Source organism: Chelonia mydas, chromosome 2, assembly GCF_015237465.2.
Source record: "Chelonia mydas isolate rCheMyd1 chromosome 2, rCheMyd1.pri.v2, whole genome shotgun sequence".
Lineage (NCBI taxonomy): Eukaryota > Metazoa > Chordata > Testudines > Cheloniidae > Chelonia > Chelonia mydas.
The window spans coordinates 260,971,964-260,997,561 of NC_057850.1; the positions used below are offsets into that span (position 1 = coordinate 260,971,964).

The 25,598-nt window shown below is 49.0% G+C and overlaps 1 protein-coding gene across 2 annotated transcripts in view; it reads right to left on the reverse strand.

Moving 5' to 3' along the window:
* Window positions 1-367: 367 nt before the first annotated feature.
* LOC119565458 (stonustoxin subunit alpha) overlaps window positions 368-25,598 on the reverse strand; it is a 62,103-nt gene continuing 36,872 nt past the window's right edge. The window contains exons 1-4 of one of the 2 annotated variants that reach the window (XM_037891442.2): window positions 23,763-23,977; window positions 18,443-18,574; window positions 8,524-10,578; window positions 368-1,040 (exon numbers count right to left, since the gene is read on the reverse strand). In XM_037891442.2, coding sequence (XP_037747370.1) covers window positions 511-1,040; window positions 8,524-10,578; window positions 18,443-18,539 — 2,682 coding nt within the window. In that variant the 5' untranslated portion in view covers window positions 18,540-18,574; window positions 23,763-23,977 and the 3' untranslated portion in view covers window positions 368-510. Of the gene's footprint in view, window positions 1,041-8,523; window positions 10,579-18,442; window positions 18,575-23,762; window positions 23,978-25,598 lie in introns of those variants that run through there. The other variant, XM_037891443.2, reaches the window with a different exon arrangement.

Below are 25,598 nucleotides of genomic sequence, written 5' to 3' on the forward strand. Positions count from 1 at the left end.
GTTAACCTAACCCCCGTGTAGACGGGAGAGCAACTCCTGCCGACGTAGCTACCGCCTCTCGGGGAGCGGAGTCACCACGCTGACGGGAGAATCTCTCCCATAGTAACGTCTTCACGAAAGCGCTACACCTTTAGACGTGTAGACAAGCCCCCACTGACTCCACAAGGAGAAGTACTAAACCCTCACTGCTGCAAACTCATCTCAAGATCTGTGTACTTTGCAAGGTAGCTGACCCTCCCGCGTCTAGCTGTTCACAGTGTTATCCATCCTCCATCCCTCCCCGCCCCCCCCGCCAAAGTTCCCCTCTCCCATTCCCTCCTTCCCACTCCCCGGAGATACTTTTTCTTTCCTCTCCCCCCCCCCCCCACCTTTCTCTGACCCTGTTCACGGATATAATCCTACAGAACCATACAGCATGAGAACAAGCAGACTGGGCAGTCACTGCTGGACCGTGAGATGGGTCTAGCCTGCTCTGTATGGTACTGACAGGGCCCCAGGCTACCCTGAGTCTCAAGGATGGATGCTCAGCTGGAATCCTCCACCCCAGACCCAGAAGAAAGGGAAGACTTTCTCCCCATTGAAAGAGGCCCGTGGGAAAGTGAAGATCGGGGCCAGATCATCAGCATAATTAAATGCCACCAACCCCCCTTCATAGTCCAGAGAGACCCGGATCCTGCTGGGTTCTCTACTCAAGGACAGGCGGGTGACAGGGGAGGTTTGAGCCCGATAGTCTCTGGCATTGCCCCATTTCTGCACCACCCAGACCCCATTCTCGGGGGTAAAGCCAACCTCTTCCTTCCTCAGCACAGACTGTCTAGCTACCCCCACAGCCCAGTCTCCGGCTGCCCCTCCCTCCACCTTCACCTGCCAGGAATGTTTCCCCGAGGTGAAGCCCTCAGAGCCCAGCACACTCAGCAAATAATCAAATCTCTCCGGTTTGTAAGGCAACATCTGGGTCTCGGGGCCCCGGCTCACGGTTCTTCGATCATCAGACAGGACGAGCTCAGGATGTGCCGTGTCTGGATCCAGAGTCACATTCGCTGGGGAGAGACAGAATCAGAGCGTTATCGGCACACATGGGTCAATGACAGAGCGACACGATCGGCTGGGCCAGACCTGAGCCTCAGAATCTTGCCCCCTGCACTCCCCTACTTCGGAACAATACTGTGTAACATACATGTATGCCAGTCGGTGCTGCTCTTTATACAGCTAACTATCGACACAGAGAGAGAGATAACATGGCAAAAATACTTCACTAACCCAGCGTTAAGATGCCTGGTGGTACCTTGCACCCCTCAAGAGAGTCAGTTCAGCAAAACTGAATCTTGTGAATGCCGGGAGATAGCGAGTTCAGGTAAACACCTTCGCAACCTTAACTCTGCCCTCTGGAGCTGGCAATGGCCTCTGGGAATTATCTGCATGCACTGCAGCTCTAATCCCTGTGGTAGGTGCTGCTGTACTGAAGGGTGGAGGAATAAACTGAACCATCTTGGAAGATCTGTGATTGCGATGGGAGGTGATCTGTCGGGCTGTCCCCCTCTGCAGGGGGTGTGTGTGTGTGTGTGTGTCCCCCTCCCTCCCTGGCCCCTGTGTGGGTGATCAAAGGAAAGAGGTGCCTGTCTACCTTGGGAGAGCCAGGATGCCTCGTTTCAGTGCTGCGCTGGGCAGGCTGGTGTCCCTCGTGAGGCACAGGGCTCCTCTTGCCATGGGGGGCTGGGCCATGAGTGTGGAAGGTGAGTTTAATGCAGGGTCAGGGAAAGCCGGGTGTCAGTTGGCATCGTGTGCATTAGGGTGAGCTGACTGTAAAAGGGGTTGCAAGGTTTAGCAGCGGTGGTGTTCTTTCTGTGGCGTGGTCTGAGATCGAGCGTAGGGCAGGCGTAGGGAGCTCCTGCTCAGTACAGCGCAAAGGCAGAGCCTGAGTATGTCCTGGGTGTACTGGGGCATGGCTCAAAGTGGGCAGAGTTAAGGTTGTGTGGGCATGTCCCTTAGCTCTGTATTTCCTGGTTTTCACAAAGTTTGAGTTTTGCTGCACTTGACATTCTGGAAGGCGCGAGTTATCACCAGGCAGCCTCAGCTCTGGGCTAATGACGTTTCTGACATTTAATTTCCGAGTTCTTTTAACAGAAGGAGAAATGTTGCAGGTAGGAGAGAGCAGCCATTCCAGCCTTGTAATGATCATGTGCATGCCCTCCCCCCTACCCCATTTACCCACCTCCCCATAACGTCCTCTACCCTTGCTGAACCCCAAACGCTCTCCCCCATCCCCTGCTCCAATCCCGCCCCTCCAAGCAAACATTCATGTGTCCAATTTTTTCCCCTCAAATACTTTGAGGATATTCTGTGACCCGGGGAATTCTTGGTGCCAACTGGCAGAGGGCCCAGGGGTACACAAAGTTTACAGGGATCCTCTGGGTCGGATATTTACATTCTAGTTCACCAAAGAGTGTCACGTAAGGTCACTACTGAAAGCCTGTGTCATGCTGGTCATTGTAATCATTGCGGGATGTGTGTGCGGATAATGTGTAAGGAGAGAGGTGTGTATATTGGCAATCATGTCCTGGAAGTTAAAAGCAGATCTCCCAGAGTCTTCTGACTTATGAGGAGAGGCTGAGGGAACTGGGATTGTTTAGTCTACAGAAGAGAAGAATGAGGGGAGATTTGATAGCTGCTTTAAACTACCTGAAAGGGGGTTCCAAGGAGGATGGACCTAGACTGTTTTCAGTGGTAGCAGATGACAGAACAAGGAGTAATGGTCTCAAGTTGCAGTGGGGGAGATTTAGGTTGGATATTAGGAAAAACTTTTTCACTCAGAAGGTGGTGAAACACTGGAATGCGTTACCTAGGGAGGGGGTGGAATCTCCTTCCTTAGAAGTTTTTAAGGTCAGGCTTGACAAAGCCCTGGCTGGGATGATTTGATTGGGGATTGGTCCTGCTTTGAGCAGGGGGTTGGACTAGATGACCTCCTGAGGTCCCTTCCAACCCTGATATTCTATGATTCTATGATTCAGAAGTAGATGCCTGAAGGCAGGTTCCACCAGACAGGAGGCAGGAGACACGTATCACCCTGGCTGACTATGGAGTACTGTGTCTCACAATGACAGTGTATTTGGATACGGAGTCAAATGCTAATGAAGAGATTGTGGGGACTTTAGGAGAAGACATTAACAGGAAGAGGTGAACAGCTGGGGTGGGGGAAGGGGGTGGAACCCTGTTTACAGGTGAAGAACAAAGGATTGGTCTAATATATCTGTGGATACAGACAGATGCCCAGACATCCTTCATGTTGGGAGACAAGCTGACAAAGGGCTTGGCCTTAGGAAAGGAAGGTCTCGGCCTTCGGGATTGAAACGCGCCGTGAGAAGGTCTTTGGGTGAGCAGGACCTTATTAGACAAGAGGCATCTTGTTAGTTAAGTTGAGGCTCTAGGATGTGTGTGAAGATTTTAGTTGCTATGTAACCCTTAGTCTCCGGTATTTCTGCTGGCTTCATTTCAGTCTGTGCTCCGTGTTAAATACACGTATACATGATTTCCCCATAAACAAATCTAAGCGCCGTGTGTTAAGTGGAACTGTGTTCTAAGGTCTAATGGGCTGGTGTGTTCTGCTCCATTGGGAACAGTGGGTCTGGTAATTCTGTGGGTGTCCTGAGGCTCAGGGGCTGGACACGCTGTGGGACGCTCGGAGGACTGAGGGGTTGGAGTGTGGCTATCACTAACCCGTGTGAGGGACAGCGGAGCCCGCACAGGCTGAGAGGGGAGGTGGTGGTATCAGGGAGCTGACCCATGGCAGGCACAGACAAGATGACCCCACACTAAGGGTGGGTGGCAGCGAGGTGCCTCACAACCCTGGGGACCCCCGGGAAGCGTCACACAATCCCCAAAATAAATAATAATAATAATAATAATTAATAAATAATTTTAGAAACACAACCAATGGGCATATTTAGCAACATGCCTTTGAGCCTTTTCCAGATTCCGGCCCTAGGTGGGCTTGACACTGGCTGGGTGGTGTTGGGGTACGTAAGGGTTAAGTAAAGACCTGGGTAACTGCTACCATGGTATTAGGGAGGAAGGCACGGGCAGGCACTGTCTCTTCGCTTGATGTATAAAGTGCTACTCCTCTCCCTTCCCTTCTCCTTGTAGTAAACAGTAAATAGGGGCGGGAATAATTATATTCATGGTATGGCTGTTCATATTACTCAATAAGGGTTTTGGGGGTATTGTAGTAAATGTAGGTGTTTACATACTAACTTAGATAGAAGGAGTGTGCTGTAACTAATCCACGGCTTACTACACAATTGGGTCGAGGGGAACAAGTACCACAATAAAGAAGCCTGTCTACTCAATCCACCCCGGGTCAGCCTGTTCTTCTTCTAACAGGTGGGCTCAGGATCAAAGGCTTGCTACTTATCCCCTTGAGCTGGTCCTGTTTTCATAAGAACATAAGAATGGCCCTACTGGGTGAAACCAAAGGTCCATCTAGCCCAGTATCCTGTCTTCTGACAGTGGCCAATGCCAGGTGCCCCAGAGGGAATGAACAGAACAGGGAATCATCAAGTGATCCATCCCCTGTTGCTCATTCCCAGCTTCTGGCAAACAGAGGCTAGGGACACCATCCCTGCCCATCCTGGCCAATAGCCATTGATGGACCTATCCTCCATGAATTTATCTAGTTCTTTTTTGAACCCTGTTATGGTTTTGGCCTTCACAACATCCTCCAGCAAGGAGTTCCACAGGTTGACTGTGCGCTGTATGAAGAAATACTTCCTTTTATTTGTTTTAAACCTGCTGCCTATTAATTTAATTTGGTGACCCCTAGTTCTTGTGTTATGAGAAGTAGTAAACAACACTTCCTTATCTACTTTCTCTACACCAGTCATGATTTTATAGACCTCAATCATATCTCCCCTTAGCCGTCTCTTTTCCAAGCTGAAAAGTCCCAGTCTTCATCTCTTCTCAGACGGAAGCCGTTCCATACCCCTAATCATTTTTGTTGCCCTTTTCTGAATCTTTTCCAACCCAATATATCTTTTTTGAGATGGGGTGACCACATCTGCACACAGTATTCAAGATGTGGCCATACCATGGATTTATATAGAGGCAATATGATATTTTCTTTCTTATCTATCCCTTTCTTAATGATTCCCAACATTCTGTTCGCTTTTTTGACTGCCGCTGCACATTGAGTGGATGTTTTCAGAGAACTATCCACAGTGACTCCAAGGTCTCTTTCTTGGGTGGCAACAGCTAATTTAGACCCCATCATTTTATATGTATAGTTGGGATTATGTTTTCCAATGTGTATCACTTTGCATTTATCAACATTCATCTGCCATTTTGTTGCCCAGTCACCCAGTTTTGAGAGATCCTTCTGTAGCTCTTCGCAGTCTCCCTGGGTCTTAACTGCCTTTAGTAATTTTGTATCATCTGCAAAATTTTGCCACCTCACTGTTTACCCCTTTTCTCAGATCATTTATGAATATTTTGAATAGCGCTGCTCCCAGAACTGACCACTGGGGGACACCACTATTTACCTCTCTCCACTCTGTAAACTGACCATTTATACCTACCCTTTGTTTCCTATCTTTTAACCAGTTACCAATCCATGAGAGCACCTTCCCTCTTATCCCGTGGCAGCTTACTCTTTGCGTAAGAGCCTTTGGTGAGGGACCTTGTCAAAGGCTTTCTGGAAATCTAAGTACACTATATCCACTGGATCCCCCTGTCCACATGCTTGTTGACCCCCTCAAAGAATACGAGTAGATTGGTGAGGCGTGATTTCCCTTTACTAAAACCATGTTGACTCTTCCTCAACAAATTATGTTCATCTGCATGTCTGACAATATTGTTCTTTATTATAGTTTCAACCAGTTTGCTCGGTATTGAAGTCAGACCTGTAATTGCTGGGATCAACTCGGTAGCCCTTTTTAAAAATTGGCATCACATTAGCTCTCCTCCAGTCATCTGGTACAGGAGCAGATTTAAATGAGAGGTTACGGACGACAGTTAGTGATTCTGCAATTTCACAGTTGAGTTCCTTCAGAACTCTTGGGTGAATCCCATCTGGTCCTGGTGACTTACTGCTGTTTAATTTATCAATTTGTTCCAAAACCTCCTCTAATGATACCTCCGTTTGGGACAGTTCCTCAGCTCTGTCACCTTTAGCACCTCGATTGTCCAGTGACCCCACTGGTTGTGTAGCAGCTTCCTGCTTCTGATGTACTTAAAAAAATGGCTATTACTTTTGGAGTCTTTGGCTAACTGTTCCTCAAATTCTTTTTTGACCTGACTAATTGTATTCTTACCTTTTGTCTGCCAGTGTTTCTGCTCCTTTCTATTTTCCTCACTAGGATTTAACTTCCACTTTTTAAAGGATGCCTTTTTGCCTCTCACTGCTTCTTTTACTTTGTTGTTTAGCCACAGTGGCTTTTCTTTGGTTCTCGTACTATGATTTTTAATTTGGGGTATACATTTAAGTTGAGCCTCTATTATGGTGTTTTTTAAAAGTTTCCACGCAGCTTGCAGAGATTTCACTTTTGGGGCCATACCCTTTGATTTCTGTTTAACTAACCTCATTTCTGTGCAGTTCCCCTTTCTGAAATGAAATGCTACTGTGTTGGGCCACTGTGGTGTTTTCCCCGCCACAGGGATGTTAAATTTAATTATATTATGGTCGCTATTACCAAGCAGTCCAGCTCTATTCATCTCTTGGACCTGATCCTGTGCTCACTTAGGACTAAATCAAGAATTGCCTTTCCTCTGACCAGCTGCTCCAAGAGTCTGCAGAAGAGAAGAATGAGGGGGGATTTGATAGCTGCTTTCAACTACCTGAGAGGTGGTTCCAGAGAGGATGGTTCTAGACTATTCTCAGTGGTAGAAGAGGACAGGACAAGGAGTAATGGTCTCAAGTTGCAGTGGGGGAGGTTTAGGTTGGATATTAGGAAAAACTTTTTCACTAAGAGGGTGGTGAAACACTGGAATGCGTTACCTAGGGAGGTGGTAGAATCTCCTTCCTTGGAAGTTTTTAAGGTCAGGCTTGACAAAGCCTTGGCTGGGATGATTTGATTGGGGATTGGTCCTTCTTTGAGCAGGGGGTTGGACTAGATGACCTCCTGAGGTCCCTTCCAACCCTGATATTCTATGATTCTATGATTCTATGAAGAAGCGGTCATTTGAGGTGTCAAAAAACTTTATCTCTGCATCCTGCCCTGAGGTGATGCCAGACTGCCTAAACAGGCCAGGGCCTGTGCTTTGCTTTCTCTCTGAAGACAATGAGCAGTGTATTCCCCACAGCTATATGTTTCCACATAGCTCCTTCTAAGCAAGCACATTTCTTCTTAAGGTAAAAGCATTACAGAGAAAACTTATTAAAACAATAAAAGAACCTTCACATGTGCTCGAACGCTTACCAGAGATCTCCCCAATGCCAACCTAGGGCTCTAGATCAGCCATTTCTTTATCCAGCTTGGGCCTTTGATCTTGGCCTTCTGCAACAGGTAATCAACAGAAAAAAACCCTCTCCTCAGGGCATAGCTTCAAAAGGCTGGGTTTTTGCACTGACCAGAGATGGGGAATTTGCATTAACCTCACCCTAGCAACTCCCCAGGAAATTAACTTAATATTTATTGTCCCAAAAGTCCATACTTGTCTGGCACATTTTCAATACAGTCTTTTGAACTGCCACGTCTTATATCCATCACATCTCCTCACTAGAGAGGTTATACACAATCCTGGCCCACAGCAATACACACAGTTAATACAATAAGATCTTTCAGTGATATTGCAGGAAATTGCCCTATCTACAGAGCCCTATCCAGCTACAGTGGAAGCTCTCCACCTACAGATTCTCTGGCTCCTCTGTCCACACGTGCTCAGTATGATCCCCTTAGTTCATGCGCAGTACTATCTGTCCAATAATGTTCTGCATGTTGCTCCCCCAAAGGCCTAGTGGGTGCCGTTCACTCTCTGAGAGTTATCCTCCAGTGAGTGAGACCCTTGTGCCAGGATCAGAGCCATGGCTTGAGCCTCAGGTCTGGGCAAAACCACAGTGGTAGAATATGTCAACCTTTAGAAAATATGAGCTTTTTGGAAGAGAGGGGGAGATTGTATCCCAGGAACTCTTTAGTCAAATGACCCCAAATTTGGATCACTGACCCTAGCCAGTGCCCCCTGAGGCACACCAAATTTCAAGGCAATGCATGTAACCATGACAATTTTAGAGCACTTAGAAGAGTGAAGCTTTTCACAGGAAACTGGTTGGTACCTTAACTTGACCAGACCTGGCAGCCCAGTATCATTTGTACAGTCCCCAGCAGATCCCAGTGGCTGGGTTGGGCCCTGTATGCATTACTCCAGTTCAGTTATTAAATTGCAAGAAATAGTTTGATTCTGAAGTCACGCCTACATTATACACTTGGGACATCTCAGTTTTCTTCCAATGATAAATATAGTTTTACCTGAATGAACTACTCCAGAGTCCTGTGTTGGGGTAGGGAGGAGGAATGTGCAAATATATTTAAATGTTACCTTTCTTTAGGGTTGAGATGCAAGTCTCCTTGCTTGGGTCACTCACAGCCCCATCCGCACACACAGCCGAAACCCGGAATCTGTAGAGTGTCTCAGGACTCAGTCCATCAATGCTATAGAACTCGGTTCTCTTTTCTGTCCTTCGTTCCAGCCATTTGTCTTTCCCCTCCTGACTTGTATCTCCTGCCTCCGCTTTATATTCCACTTTATACTCCCTTATTCTAACTCCATCTCCAGTGACACTTGGACTTTCCCAGGTGAGGGCGATGGCAGATGAATCTACAATAACTGTTACGGGCTTCCCAGGCAGGCTGGTAGGAGGGAGAGTCTTCACAGAATCACTCACGTCGCTGCTCTCGCTGAGCCCTGGTTTGCTCACTGCAGCGTATCGGAACTGGTACTCGGTGTTTGCACGTAGCCCTGTTACTGTGAATGTCTCTTGTTTGTTATTTACATCCACAGCCATCCAGTTCTCCTGCCCTACAATTCTGTACTCTGCCCGATAGCCGGATATCTCAGCCCTTCCATAGGCTGCTGGGTTAAACTTGAGCTGCACACGGTCATGTTTGATTCCATCAATCAGGGGAGGAAGAGGCTTTGATGGAGGCTCAAAGTTGGTGCTGATCAGCTCTCCCTCCTCATACAGGTAAATGGAAGTGCCTGGATTGTCCTTGTCTGGAACAGAGGCCACAATGAACCGAATCTTCCCGTTAGATTTGTTGACACTGACAAAACGTGAAAGGGACTTTGCAGATTTTCGAGCTTTTTTATATATTTCTTTTTCCTCAAACCACACTTTGGATTTTGGTTTCTCAGCGACAGAACTGGCTGATGCAGGATCATGAGTTTCCTTTATAAACTGGGTCTGAAGCCATTGTTTTAAATCTGATAAATATGGCTCCTCTTCATGCAGTGAGGTGAATGTAAAGGAGACGATGAAGTCAAGCTCAGGGTCGAGTAGTATTGGATCTAGTTCACTCTGAGAGGACACCACTTGTACATTGCTTAGGATCCTAAGGTAGGAATTCACATAATTCATCTCTTTCTCCTTTGTACCCAGAAATTCACTGAGGCTCTGGGTATTGAACGGTGACTGGTTTTTACATGACAAAATATCCACCAGGCCCCCTTCCTCTTCCCCACCTCCACGGATTAACGGTAAGAGTCCCGCTAGCTGTTTCTGGAAAGTCTGTCTGTGCTGCTTACACAGATTTTTGAACCGCTGGATTTTCAGCTTGATTTCGGGGAAGCTTGTGGCAATCGGACTCTTCACCATGTCATTGCATCGCATGTTTAATTCTGCCAGTTCCTCCAGAGCAGTCTGAGCATCAGAAATCAGTGTTAAGCTGATCTCCCGCACCAGCCGAGCAGCTCTGGAATCCAGCTTGGTCAGCGGGTATAGCCAGACTCTCACTGGTACGGCCTTCTCCCCGCTGTCACCCAGCAGCTTGGGGAGGGTGGAGTATGTTTGCATGGCATCTTGGAAATTAGTTGGATTTCTCTCAAGAGCAAAATCACCATGGAACTTGCAGTTAAATTTTTCAGCATTTAATTTTTCCTTTTCATCCATTTTGACAGCTCCTTCCGCTTCTACGGAAAACATGGGTATGCTTTTCATTGCAATCTGGAGACTTCCCTCTATCTCACGTACATTCTCAGAAGAAGAAACTTCCCGATCAAACACGAAGAAAGCCTGAGCCCCGTACAGCACAGCCGTGACCACATGGGTGGCCGTGCCTTGGTCAAATACAGCAGGATAAGAGACATTCTCTGGTCCTAAATGGTTCATAGTTAGTTGCTCAAACTTTGTTGTGGCAGAGTACTGGAGAGTAACTCTGGCCTGTTGTTTGGATTTTTTGGTGTCATTTAAGTATTTGGCAGATCCACTTACTTCAACCAACCCCCCCAGGAAACTGGCCTTCAGCGAGGCTGTGACATTGAGGGCATTGGCCTTGTCTTCAATGGTGTCGGATGCGATGATCTCAAATTCAGTCTTGGGTTGTGGTTTTGTGTTTACATCCTTGCGAAGCTGTTCCAGGCCCCACAGCGTGATCCCTGGAATAGTAGAGACAAACTCATGGTAATGTAATTGATAGATGCAGAGGACACAGAGTGTATCCATGTTTTAAATGTGTCTCATTTCTGAGATTGAAAAATAACAAGTGAAGGACATCAAGTAAACTGACCTGGTAACATACAAACGTGCCAAGTCAAGGCTGAACTCCACCCCTAACAACCTTCCCTTGCTCCTGGCTTCTTACAGGACTTTGGAAGATGTGATCTTTTCTGATTTTTTTTTTTAATAAATCCCCCTCCAGAATGACTGAGTTCACTCCCCCATCAGCAGTACACTGTCCCAGGTAGCAAGTGCTATAGTTATGATTGAAATGTCACTTCCATTAGAAACATCTGGTTTCTTCGATTTAAGAAGCTAGGAATTGCCACGCTTGACCTGATCTGTGATCCATCTAGCCCAGTATTCTGTCTCTGAGAGTAGCCAGCACCAGATCCTTCACAGGAAGGCGCAAGAAACCCTACTATATTGTTGGAAAATCTGCCCTCATGAAGGTCTCATTGATCTACTGGAAATACATCAGGAGAGGTATTTCCAGTAGGGATAAGGAGGTGTTAGTACCGTTATACAAGGCACTGAGGAGACCTCACCTGGAATACTGTGTGCAGTTCTGGTCTCCCATGTTTAAGAAGGATGAATTCAAACTGGAACAGGTACAGAGAAAGGCTACTAGGATGATCCGAGGACTGGAAAACCTGTCTTATTAAAGGAGACTCAAGGAGCTTGGCTTGTTTAGCCTAACTAAAAGAAGGCTGAGGGGAGGTAGGATTGCTCTCTATAAATATATCAGAGGGATAAATACCGGAGAGGGAGAGGAATTATTTAAGCTCAGCACCAATGTGGACACAAGAACAAATGGATATAAACTGGCCACCAGGAAGTTTAGACTTGAAATTAGACAAAGGTTTCTAACCATCAGAAGAGTGAAGTTTTGGAATAGCCTTCCAAGGGAAGCCGTGGGGGCAAAAGATCTATCTGGCTTTAAGATTAAACTCGATAAGTTTATGGAGGAGATGGTATGATGGGATAACATGGTTTTAGTAATTAAATATTCATGGTAAATAGGCCTAATGGCCTGTGATGAGATGTTAGATGAGTTACCCAGGAAAGAATTTTCTGTAGTATCTGGCTGGTGAATCTTGCCCATATGCTCAGGGTTCAGCTGATCGCCATATTTGGGGTCGGGAAGGAATTTTCCTCCAGGGCAGATTCGAAGAGGCCCTGGAGGTTTTTCGCCTTCCTCTGTAGCATGGGGCACGGGTCACTTGGTGGAGGATTCTCTGCTCCTTCAAGTCTTTAAACCACGATTTGAGGACTTCAGTAGCTCAGATTTAGGTGAGAGGTTTTTCGCAGGAGTGGTGGGTGAAATTCTGTGGCCTGAGTTTTGCAGGAGGTCAGACTAGATGATCATAATGGTCCCTTCTGACCTTAGTATCTATGAATCTCTAATAGTTGGAGATTGGCTTAAATCTTAAGCATGAGGTTTTATATCCCTTCCTAAACTTTCTTTTCTTTGTTATAATCCCCGTATTCTTGTTACCCATATAAACTTCCAGTCCCTCTCAATGTCTAATCCTGGCCTCAGGACACATGGCTGGTGAGACGAAGGCAGCTGGGAGATTAAGGGAGTTAGCCGGCTGAGTTTGCCAGTGAAGGAAGGCAGGGAGGTAGGGTTTTTCTTTAACTTGAAGGCACTGCACAAGGAAGAACCTGCAATGCTGCACTGCCAACACCACTGCTAGCTCTTATTCTGCCTGCACCTGTGGGGCCCTGGCCAGACAGACATCCTGACTGGAGGCTTCTACCCAGATCCACATCTTCACTTCATAGGTTCATAGATTTTAAGGTCAGAAGGGACCATTATGATCATCTAGTCCGACCTCCTGCACAACGCAGGCCACAGAATCTCACCCACCCACTCCTGTAACAACCCCTAACCTATGTCTGAGCCACTGGAGTCCTCAAATCGTGGTTTATAGACTTCAAGGTGCAGAGAATCCTCCAGCAAGTGACCCGTGCCCCGTGCTGAAGAGGAAGGTGAAAAACCCCCAGGGCCTCTGCCAATCTGCCCTGGGGGAAAATTCCTTCCCGACCCCAAATAGGGCGATCAGCAAAACCCCGAGCATGTGGGCAAGGCCCACCAGCCAGACACCCAGGAAAGAATTCTCTGTAGTAACTCAGATCCCACCCCACCTAACATCCCATCACAGGCCATTGGGCATATTTACCGCTAATAGTTAAAGATCAATTAATTGCCAAAATTAGGCAATCCCATCACACCATCCCCTCCATAAACTTATCAAGCTTAGTGTTGAAGCCAGATATGTCTTTTGCCTCCACTACTCCCCTTGGAAGACTGGTCCAAAACTTCACTCCTCTAATGGTTAGAAACCTTCATCTAATTTCAAGTCTAAACTTCCTGGTGGCCAGTTTATATCCATTTGTTCCTGTGTCCACATTGGTACTGAGCTTAAATAATTCCTCTCCCTCCCTGGTATTTATCCCTCTGATGTATTTATAGAGAGCAATCCTATCTCCCCTCAGCCTTCTTTTGGTTAGGCTAAACAAGCCAAGCTACTTGAGCCTCCTTTCATAAGACAGGTTTTCCATTCCTCGGATCATCCTAGTAGCCCTTCTCTGTACCTGTTCCAGTTTGAATTCATCCTTCTTAAACATGGGAGACCAGAACTGCACACAGTATTCCAGGTGAGGTCTCACCAGTGCCTTGTATAACGGTACTAAAACCTCCTTATCCCTACTGGAAATACCTCGCCTGATGCATCCCAAGACAGCATTAACTTTTTTCACGGCTATATCACATTGGCAGCTCATAGTCATACTGTGATCAGCCAATACTCCGAGGTCCTTCTCCTCCTCTGTTACTTCCAACTGATGCGTCCCCAGCTTATAACAAAAAATTTTGTCATTAATCCATAAATGCATGACCTTGCACTTTTCACTATTAAATTTCATCCTATTACTTTTACTCCAGTTTACAAGGTCATCCAGATCTTCCTGAATGATCTCCCTGTCCTTCTCTGTATTGGCAAAACCTCCCAGCTTTGTATCATCTGCAAACTTTATTAGCACACTCCCACTTTTTGTGCCAAGGTCAGTAATAAAAAGACTAAATAAGATTGGTCCCAAAACTGATCCCCAAGGAACTCCACTAGTAACCTCGCTCCAGCCTGACAGTTCACCTTTCAGTAGGACCCGTTGTAGTCTCCCCTTTAACCAATTCCTTATCCACCTTTCAATTTTCATGTTTCCCACTTGCTGGGAATGCAGCCTGCATGTCCCTGCTGAAAACAGCCAGGCAGGGGGAACCAGATGGTGTGAGAGGCGCCTGTCGGTGGAGTCCCTCAGGTAGCAGGTAAGAGAGCTGCAGGAGGAGGTGGCTCATCTGTGTAGCATCCAGGAGCATGAGGACTTCATCACCAGGATGCACGTGGAGACATCCAGGATGGAGGACGCTAGCTGACTAGGGATGACGACAGAGGCACCAGAAGAGGAAGAAGACCCGGCTGCTCTGCAGAAAGGAGACTGGCTGCTGGCCACCTTAGACAGCAGGCTGTGCTCCACTCCCCACCCCGGCCCGCCATCCATCGAGGTCAAGAACTGGCACGCTGTACTGGCTGCAGGAGGAGAGGAGCAGACTCCAGTGGCTGAGGAAGAGGAGCTGCCTGCTCCCAAGGCTGGGAGGCTCACGGCCACCACACCCACTAGGAGGGGACATAGGGTGGTAGTGGTCAGAGCTCCCTGCGGAGAGGGATGGAAGCCTCCATCTGCTGACCTGACCTGACGTCCCAGGAGGTGTGCTGCCTGCCTGGAGCCCTCACCCCAGGTGTTCTGGAAAGGTTGCCAAGGCTCGTCCATCCATCTGGCTGCTGCCGCACACTACACATCTACCTGGGCACTAATGATACTGCCAGCCTGACCCTGCGCAGTGACTCCTGGGCTCTGGGAGTGAGGGTGAAGGAGTCACGGCCGCATGTTGTGTTCTTCTCCATCCTCCTGGTTGAGGTTAAGGGCCCAGGCAGGGACGCGCACATCCTGGAGATGATGCACGGCTGTGCGGGTGGTGTCAAATGGTGGATTTTGTCTTCCTAAGCCCTGGGATGCTGTTTCAGGAAGGAAATCTGCTGGGAAGAGATGGGGTACACCTGACCAAGAAGGGGGGGAGCATCTTCGAGCATTGACTTGCCAAGCTAGTGAGGAGGGATTTAAATTGGGATCAAAGGGGCAGGTGAAAAAAGCCCACAGGTAAGTATCAAAAAAGTGACCTTCACAGAGGGCTAGATGTTGCTGGGGTGAGTGGGAGGTGGAATGGAAAATTTACAGTCGGGTCATAGGAGCAACAAGTGGGATAACAGAGGGGGTATCTGCTCAATATCTTGTCTATACAAAAATGCAAGTTGTATGGGGAATAGACAGGAAGAACTGGAAGTCTTAGTACATAAGCTAATTTAGTATTTAAATTACGCCCAGAGGACAGGAGAAGAGCAAATATGGTACCTATCTTTAAAAAGGGGAACAAAAAGGACCCAGGGAATTATAGAACAGTCAGCCTATCTTCAACACCTGGAAAGATACTGGAACAAGCTATTAAATAATCAGTTTGTAAGCACCTAGAAGGTAACAGGATAATAAGTAATAGCCAACATGGATTTGTCAGGAACCAATCATGCCAAACCAACTTAACTGCCTTCTTTGACAGGGTTGTTGGCCTAGTGTTTAGGGGGAGAAGCAGGAGACATGACAGATCTTGATTTTAATAAGGATTTTGACACAGTCCCCCGTGACATTCCCATAAGAAACTAGGGAAATGCGGTATCGATGAAATTGCTATAAGGTAGGTGGGTAACTCGATGAAAGGCTGTGCTCAGAGAGTAGTTATCTATGATTTTCTGTCAAACTGGGAGGATGTAGATAGTGAGGTCCTGCAGGGGTCTGTCCTGAGTCTGGTGCTAATCAGTATTTTCATCCATGACTTGGATGATGGGGTGGAGAGCACACTGATACAATTACCAGATGACATCAAGCTAGGAGGGGCTGCAAGCACTTTGCAGGACAGGATTAAAATTCAAAATGACCTTGTTGATTTCAGATCAATTCTCCAGCTTATAAAGATGAAATTCAACAAAGACAAATGCAAAGTACTACACTTAGGAGGAAAAATCAAATGCACAAATACAAGATGGGAAATACTGGCTAGGCAGTAGTACTGCAAAAAGAGAACTGGGGTTATAGTGGATCACAAAGTGAATAGGAGCCCACAATGGGATGCAGTTATGCAAAAGGCTAATGTCATTCTGGGGTGTGTTAACAGGAGTGTCATATGTAAGACACGGGACGTAGTTGTCCCGCTCTTCTCGGCACTGGTGAGGCTTCTGCTGGAGTATTGTGTCCAGTTTTGGGTGTCACACTTCAGTAAAGATGTGGACAAATTGGAGAGTCCAGGGGAGCAGCAACAAAAATGATGAATGGTTTAGAAAACATGACCTTTGAGGATAGGTTAAAAAAACAAGTATGTTTAGTCTTAAGAAAAGCAGACTGAGAGGGAACCTGATAACAGTCTTCAAATATGTTAAGGGCTGTTGACAGTGAGGACAGTGATCAATTCTTCTCCAGGTCCCCTGAAGGGAGGAGAAAAAGTAATCGGCTTAATCTGCAGCAAGGGAGATTTAAGTTCGATAATAGGAAAACTTTCTAACTATGGGAGTAGTGAAGCTCTGGAACAGGCTTCCAAGGGAGGTTGTGGAATCCCCGTCACTGGAGGTTTTGAAGAACAAGTTAGACAAACACCTGTCAAAGGTGGTCAAGGTGCACTTATTCCTGCCTCAGCACAGGTAGCTGGACTGGATGACCTCTCAAAGCCCCATCCAGCCCTACATTTCTGTGATTCAGTGATATCTAGGGGCAGAGAGTTCGTCATGCTAATCACGTTGCTTTAAAATGTATGTCCTTTTGTTGTTTAAATTAGGTGTATTTTAATTTCATAGTGTCCCCTTGTTCTTATACTGTGAGAGAGTAAATAGGTCCTGCATATTTACCTTCTCTAGCCCATTCATTCTTCTGTATCCTTGTAGCATTTTCCCCTTATTCTTCTCTCCATATGAAATATTTTGTTTTGTCAATCTCTCTTCCTGTGAAATTCTCCCCAGGCCTCTAGTCATTCTCATCGTTGCTGTCCAAACCCCCTCGGTTTCTGTTAGATCCTCTTTGTGATGGGATGGCCAGCACTGAACACACATTGCAGGGGAGGGTGGCCCATTGATTTATATGTAAGCAGGGTTTGAATGAGCTCTCCCCTGCCAGCTAGCTGGGGAGGGGAAAAGGCTTCAGGACAAGACTGTATTTACATGAACACACCCCCTCTGCCAAGGTATCCAGCAGACAGAGCTGTGTTGCCAAAGTGATCAGCTCTGGCTGGTGTTGGGTTAGAAATCACTTTGTATTGAATGAGCATAAGCTTTCGTGAGCTACAGCTCACTTCTATAGCTCACGAAAGTTTATGCTCAAATCAATTGGTTAGTCTCTAAGGTGCCACAAGTCCTCCTTTTCTTTTTGCGAATACAGACTAACATGGCTGCTACTCTGAAATTGTATTGAATGCAGGGGTAATGAAATGTTGTTATCCTGGTTGTAGGAGTAAAGGGCAGCAGATCTGTGCTTAGCCTGTCCTGTTTGAGGGGGTCACCCTCAACTGAACTGAACTTGCTAAGAGGGAGTTTCGGATGCCAGAGCCCTGTGAAAGTAAGAAGGGGTGGGGGACAGGTGTCCCTGCTGGGAAGTGTGGGTTCTGCCTAAGAATCATAGGCATGGTTTAACTAGCCCCTTGCTACTGTTTAAAGATAGAGCTAATTAGCACTCTAGAAGTGAGCTGTAGCACCTCTGAAGTCTGGGTCCTCACTGACCAAGGACAACCACTGTGAGTGGAGTGGGGTGGGGTGGGGGAGAACGGACAGACACGTTAAAGGAACTTTTGGTTGTAGAACTCAAGAACCTGAGGCAAAAGACCCTGCCCAACGCACTCTGGGGTGGGGGGTTGCTCATGGTTTTAGGTTTATGAATCCTGCTTGCAGCGTGATCCCAAGTTAATGTCCGGTGACTTCCCTCCTTTCATTCAAAGTTTCTTTTTTGCACTCAGGCTCTGTGCATGGGAGTGGGGTAGGACAGCCTCTTTGAGGCGCCCAGGGGTGTCTGTAATTGTCCCAGGTTATTGGATGGGAGCTTGTATCGGTTCTGTGTTGTACTGTTGAAAGGGAACCCCTGGATATTGAATCCGGCCCTGGTTGCTGTCGACGTCCCCTGGCACCCGAGCACCTTGTTTACTGCTTGGCCTGCCACTGGACATAGAGTGGGTGTTTTCACTGAGCTGTCCACAGCAATGCCAGGCCTTTTCTGGGGTGGGGACAGTTCATATGGGTCACAGTGATGTGTGTGAATAGCTGAAGTGTTTCCTTCTAATGGGTCCCATCATGCCCCGAAGATCTGTGTGTAGAGAGGACCCTTCTCACCAGGACCTCACCTGTCCCATGTGGAAATGGGGGGATGAGCCAGCTCGGGGGCACTGTCCCCTTTTCCTAGGCCGACTGCCGTGCGGGTGGGGCTGCAGAGATATCACAGTGGCAGGGGAGCAGATGGGAAGTTTCTCCTTTCTCCTAGTGCAGCCAGTGCTGTAAGGAGGGTCAGCAGGACAGTACCCGGGCAGGTTTGGATGCCCTTTGTTTTTTCCCCAACTCAAATCCCAAACCCAAATGTTCCTAAAAGAAACAGATGCCAAATGCTTCTTGTTTCTGAAACACTAAGTTGGGCCCCGGGCTCCCCCGTGGTGACAATTACCTGGGATGAGGGAGTCTTTGCGGCAGTCGTACAGCATCCCTAGCTGGAAAGGGCGGCCCAGAGCCGGCATCGCAATGGTGTCATCTGATCCGGACATTGTTCCACACCCAGACGCTCTCTCCTCTGTCTGACCTGCAAGAAATAACTGGGGTTACACTTAAGTTTCTGGGGAGCAGATTTAGAATTGAGTCACTGGCTTCAGTCTTCAGAGCTTTTTCTGAACATTGCCTTGGTTGTAAAAGAAAGACGGATCTTCTAGTCTCCACAGAGGACAGGAGAGGAAGAAAGTCACTCAGAGATTTACAAAAAGAAAAGGAGGACTTGTGGCACCTTAGAGACTAACCAATTTATTTGAGCATAAGCTTTCGTGAGCTACAGCTCACTTCAGAGATTTACCTCTCCCTTTTCTCGCCTCAGATTATGAATTCTAAATTTTACATTTCAAAGGAATTGTTCCTTTTAGGAAGAATGGGAAATAGTTATAATTTGATGCAATTTAGAGAGATGTAAGCCACAAAGCAAAACACCTGTGGTATTTTGCTGCTCTCATGTAAGATCCCAGACGTGTGGAAAGAACGCTGTGACATGCCAGCAAGCTGGTTGTCCTGACAGGGGGCTAAGCCGCAGCCCAGGGAGCCATAAATACCTGCTGCCCAATGGTTAAGAAGAGAGGTGACAGCTCTTACATAACACAAGCCAGAGCAAGCCTCTGAAGCAGGGGTGGGCAAACTACGGCCCGCAGGTCGAGCCGTTTTAAGCTGGCCCATGAGCTCCCGCTGGGGAGCAGGGTCTGGGGCTTGCTCCGCTCTGGCGCTCCAGCCGGGGTGCCGGGTTGGGGGCTGCTCGAGCTGGAGCGTCGGGTCGGGGGCCGCACCACACGACTCCCAGAAGCGGCCGCATGGCCCCGCTCCAATGGTCGGAGGCCGTTCCACACATATGAGCCAGAGAAGGGACACCCCCCTCCCGCACCCCAACCCCAATTTTGTGTGCATTCATGGCCCGCCATACAATTTATATTTCCCGATGTGGCCCTCAGGCCAAAAAGTTTGCCCACTCCTGCTTTACAGTCTAAATAAAACCATACACCTTGCAGGCCTTGCACCTTGGAATAGAGCAGGAACATCTGCCAATAGATACAGCATAAGGAAATCTCCCTATCCGAGACCATTCCCAGAAGAGAGTTAAAGGGAACGGCTCCATTTCATGTCTCTTACCTACACTTACAGAACCGCAAGCCACCCACCAACTGTCTTCCTGTTACACGTTAACCCAGAATCCATCACACCAGCCTCCTCTTGATATGTGCCCTACAGAGGGTTGTTTTAAAGTTTAAACTCAGAGAATGTATGAACTCAGGCCTTGTCCACATGGGGGTACGTTGGCACTGAGTTGACGCACACGAGTAGCTGCGCACTACGTAAGCCATACTCCTAGCATGCGCACAGGACAGCTGTGCCCTCTTTCCAAAATGCCGTACCCCACAATTGTAGCTGAGAGATTTCAAATGATTTAGGAAATTATTTGTCTAGTATTAGGAATTGTCACTGATTTATACTTAGCAGGATGAAAATGTGATTGTTAGCTTATATATGACTAAGTCTGCGAGTCTTTCATGGAGGTCCTGGAAGTCACAGAGTCCATGACTTTCCAGGACCTCCATGACTTCTGCAGCTGCAGTGGCTGGTGCAGCTGACCCTAGGGCTGCCCCAGCACCTGGGTGACCCCGGGGCCAGCCACTCCGGCCACTGCTCCGGCGGCCCCAGACAACTGATCCCGGGCCCTGCCACGGAGCAGCAGTCCAGGAGCAGCAGCGGTGGGGCCCCGGGCCACCCCCAGCCTGGAGGAGCACCAGCGGCGGTGGGGCTACTGGCCGCCACCTCCCCCCCAGGAGCAGCAGTGACTGCCGGAGCACCCCCCCCAGCAGCAGCCTCCCCTGGAGCACCCCTCCTCCCCCAGCACCTAAGATTTAGTGAGGGGCATTTTTAGTAAAGTCACGGACAGATCACTGGCCGTGACTTTTTGTTATTGCCCTTGACCGGTCCGTGGCCTTTACTAAAAATACCCATGACTAAATCATAGCCTTATATACGAGCATTCAGGGAAGTATAATTAGTTGGTATTATTAAGCTGTGGTTTGTTTCGGGAACAATAGGACATAGGGCTGGAAGGAACCTCCTGGGTTGAGTCCAGTCCTCTGATACCGTAGGCAGCCCCATCATATCGTCCCGTTCCTAAACTTACCAAGCTCCTTCTTAAAACTATTCCGTCTGCCCCCACTATTCCTATTGGACGTTTGTTCCACAGCCTCAACCTCACTTCCACTTCGTTTCGGGGGGCCGTTCATAGCGCTGATTTTGACAAATAAATCTCTGTTTTAGTTTGGGTCCCGGTTCCCTCAGGGATGCTCCTCTGGTTGAGGTCTATCCTGACAGGTGTCATCAGCTGAGACTGATGAAGTTAAGCACCCCCCACAACCTATGTGCAAAAAATTGTTGGTATCACAGCAATTTTCAAGGCAGTTGAGTGCGTGCAGGGGGATTTTAGACTGTTACACAGGAGGAGAGTTTCAACCTTAACTGTCGTGGAGCTACTGCCCCACTAAAATCTAGGTTCAAATGCTGCCCCCTTTGCCATGTGTCACGGGGTCCAGACACCCCAAGGGCAGAACAGGGGGTCCGAACCCCCAAGAACAAGCAATGGAATCGAAGGATTGTGTACAATGCTATTGTGTATAATAATGCTGAGTGAAGTCTTTTCTGGAAGCCTGTGATGTTCTCAACTTACTGATCACTGTGCGAGATGGATCCAGACTGTGGTGAGGGATTTATGTATCGTGTATGCAGAGTCTGGAGCTGGTTCCTAAAGCTTCACCTCCCGCTCCCAGCAGGGCGGTGGCCAGCCAGGCAGGGAGGAGCTGCCTCCCCAGCCAGCCAGACTGACTCCCAGCACCTCGCACTGTACAACCCAGGAGAGACAAATGATGGGTCTCTAGTGTGCAAACGGTGTGGAGTGTGTCCCAAAGTGACCTGAGAACTGGGGGGCTGGCTTCAGGCCTTTGGGGTGAGGAACCAGAGGGGAAAAGTCCCCAGGTCTGGTAGTGAAGAACTCGGGGTAGGTGGATTTGGGGACGCTTGGGACTGGAAGGGCTGGTGGGGTCACCCTGCAGGGATAACGAGGCTGCTGGAAGCCAGGGTGAGACCTTTATGCCTGTGGGCTGGATGCTGGTGCCAGGGCTCCGAGCCAGAGCCACACAGCATTAAGGGACCCACAGTCACAGGGCAGGTGGTGACAGACCCCCTGACTGCTCTGGGGGATCCCCAGAATGTCACACCGCGATATCAGAATGCTTCACATCCCGGCTCGCGCTGTGTCTTGTCACTATTCCCTGTATAACATCAAAACAAATTAACCCTCTCTTTGCCACCCTGTCAGCTGCAGCCCGTGGCCAGACTCATCCCCGCACTGGCACGGCGGCTGGTGCAGGGGGGTGGCTCGTACGCTCAGGGGTGCCTTAACTTGTGCCCGGCTTCAGTGGTTCCTCTGGGCCATTGCAGAGATGTAAGAATGCCCCTGCCATGTCTCCTCCAACCCCTGGCGCACCCCAGAACACCCCTGATACCCCTCTGTGCTGGGGTCTTGGAGAGGGGGCCTGGGGCTCTCTGAGGTGGGGGTATTATCCAAGGGGCTGTGTCAATATCTTCTACTGTATCAAAATCTCCAGCTTCCCTGCTTTCACCTCATTCCCCTCCTGTCTACCACAAATGCTGCTGCAAAAGTCACTCCCTCTCCTTCCTCTTCAAGTGCATTCTCTCCTCCTCACTTCCCCTCACTGACTTCTGGTCTGTTACCACGTCCAATCCAACCTCTGTGGGCCTGAGCCCCATTGCCCTGCACCTTGTCACCTACGCCAGCGCAAAGTGGATGTAAAGCATTGCCCAGCAGGAACGAAAGTGCTTCACACCCCAAAGTACACTGGTGTAATTCACTTCACAAACAGGCGACAGGAAATCAGAGCCTCTGAGAGAGTCCAGCCTGTTACATGTGTCATCTCCCTGTATCCTGCTTCCTTGATTTCATCTCTCACTCTCTCTCTGTGGCTCTGGCTCTCTGCGTCCTCTCACTGCCCAGTCCTACGTTTCAGCCTCTCCCCAGACAGCTCCTCTGGATCTCACCCCCAGACCATGGACAAATCCTGCTGCTCCTGCCTCCACAATGTCTGTAAGATCCAACCTTTCCTCTCCAGCCTGACCGCTAAACCTCTTGTCCTCCTGGATCATCTCCAACGTGAATTACTGCAACCTCCCCCTCTCTGGCCTCCCGGATACCCACATCACAGCTCCCCAATGCAAGACGCTGCTGCGAAAATAATCTTCCCAGCCTGTCGTTCTGACCAGACGACTCCCTCTTTCGATCTCCCCACTGGCTCTTCCCTACTTCACTGCACATGGTTCAAACTTCTTGTCCTCACCTCCACAGCCCTGCATAATGCCAGCCCTGTCCGCATCCCTGACTTCGTCCCTTATCACATCACCCGCCATCCCCTCTGCAGCACCGGGAATGCCAGGCTCAGTGCCCATTCATCTGCTTCTGCCGAACCAGCTTTGTGCCTGCTCCCGTGATACCCTCCACTCTGGGAATGCCCTGTCCAGTGAGCTCACCGAGTCCTCACCCGGTCCCCACGTTTCCCTCCAGGATTCCCACCAGGAGCCAGTGAACAACATCGATTATTATTTAATTTTAAAAAAAAATAAAACTAAGCTGCTTGTGGCAGGGACTCTGTGTGTGTGTGTGTGTGTGTGTGTGTACGTACACCACCTAAAACAGTGAGGCCTCGATTCTGATAAAAGATAAATAATAAAAAGTTCAGAGTAAGCCCCCAGGATGTGCAGGTGTCTGTGTGGCTGTAACCTTCCCCCTCCCTCCCCACCGTTGGGTACCCGTATTCCTCACATCATTCTCAGCTCAGACTGGATCTATCTGAGGTGGGACCATGTTGTTCTATTTCTAGCCCAAGATTTTCAAAAGTGGCTAGTGACTGTGGGTGCCTCAGTTTTCAGGTGCCCAACTGGAGACCCTTCAAGGGGCCTGATTTCCAGGGGTGGGTGCTCAGCACATTCTGAGAGTCAGGCACCTTTGAGCTGTGTCAAGCCGGGCCCCCGACCCCACGAGTCACTTTTGACAATCTCGGCCATAGTGTGAAGTGCCCAGAACGTTGGGGCTGTAAAAACACCCACTGCTGTTAACAAACCACGGATGAGAATTTTCAATGTATTCACAACTGTTACAAGCCCCTCTTTCAAACTCACACACAACACGGTACCTTGGTGCTGTTAATTCAGCTCGGAGACCCAACGTGTATTCTTCCTTCACGGGCTGCTGGTCCCTGCAGGCTGTACGCCGTCCACCAGAGCTGTGTGGCTTTCACAGAAAAGTGGAACTTTTACACGGTTTCCTCTATTTATAATCCAGTTTCAGATTCTATCTTATACAGTTAAACTGTTTTCCATTGCACTTTCTATACGGGGTCAAGCCCAGGGAATTGCTTGGTCAGTGAACTCCATTTACAGGAAATCAGCTTGGAGCTTTGCATGGTGACAGGTTTCAGAGTGGCAGCCGTGTTAGTCTCTATCAGCAAAAACAACAAGGAGTCCTTGTGGCACCTTCGAGACTAACAAATTTATTTGGGCATAAGCTTTTTAGCTCACGAAAGCTTATGCCCAAAAAAATTTGTTAGTCTCTAAGGTGCCACAAGGACTCCTCATTGTTTTAGCTTGGAGCTGGTTTACCAGGGTTGTTTTCTCAGATCAGTCCTCAGCAAACGAGAACCCAGGAGACAACCTGGCAAGCGCAGCTCTGTTCATGGTTACTCGGGGCGGCGAGTTGTATGGGCCCGTGGTACCCGGGCTCCAGCAAATTCAGGGCCCGGGAGTCCGGCTCCACCAATGTTCGGGACCAGGCCTCTTCCCTGGCTCGGCCTGCAGCCCCTGCACCCCCTCCCCAGAGCATCCCCCAGCCCTGTCTACTGCCCCAGTGCCTCCCCCACCCCCACCTGCCGTCCCTGTACACCCCTGCGCCCCACCTGCACCCCAACCCCCTGTCCCAGCCCAGAGCCCGCACCCAGCACCCAAACTCCCTCCCAGAGCCTGCACCCCAAACCCCCTCCTGCACCCAAACTCCCTCCCAGAGCCTGCACCCCGCACCCGCTCCTGCACCCCAACCCCCTGCCCCAGCCCAGAGCCCGCACCCAGCACCCAAACTCCCTCCCAGAGCCTGCACCCCAAACCCCCTCCTGCACCCAAACTCCCTCCCAGAGCCTGCACCCCGCACCCGCTCCTGCACCCCAACCCCCTGCCCCAGCCCAGAGCCTGCACCCAGCACCCAAACTCCCTCCCAGAGCTTTAAGCTGGTTTGGGGGGCGGGACTTGGACCCATTCTGGGCACCACCAAAAATTATACAAACCGGCTGCTCCTATGGGCCCTCTGAGTACCCAGCTTCACCTGTCCCTCAAGGTGACCCTCTGAGCATTGCCTTGTCAGAGCCTCTTACGTCTGCTGTACGTGGTGGAGAGGTGTGCTCGGTACACAGTGACGTGAGAGTGTCTGAGGCTATAGAGACCCACAGCGATCTTGCATTTGAAGCTTATTCTCTTCTTCATGGGCCACATTCCCTCCTTTGTTCTCTTTTCGTGTGTATGAGACAAGTACAGGGGCTGGGCCTGTTGAATGGACACCCATCTGTCAGCTTCTCGCAGTCACCTCCAAGTCAGCTACCGAATGCGTGATACAACCTCCCGGAGCTCATCTGCAAAGCCCCGAGCTTGTCAACATTTAAGGACTTTTAAAAACTCCATTCCTGCTGTGCTACTTACAGTGAATTGAGGGGATTGTATGTAAGTTGCCCACTGCTGTTCCCCTTCTCCCGGCCTCGCTCTACTTGTCTGTCCTTAGACTGGGAGCACCTTGGAACAAGGACCATCCGCGTCACAGCACATCCTAGCTCTGATCCAGCGCTTCTATCAGGAGATCTCGAAGCGCCCTACCAAGGAGAGGAGTATCCCTGAGGCCTGGAGGGGTGAGGTGGCTTGCCCAGGGTCATCCACCAGCAAACCGGGGAACGGAATCCAGGCCTCCTGAGTCCCCGTCTAGTGCTTTATCC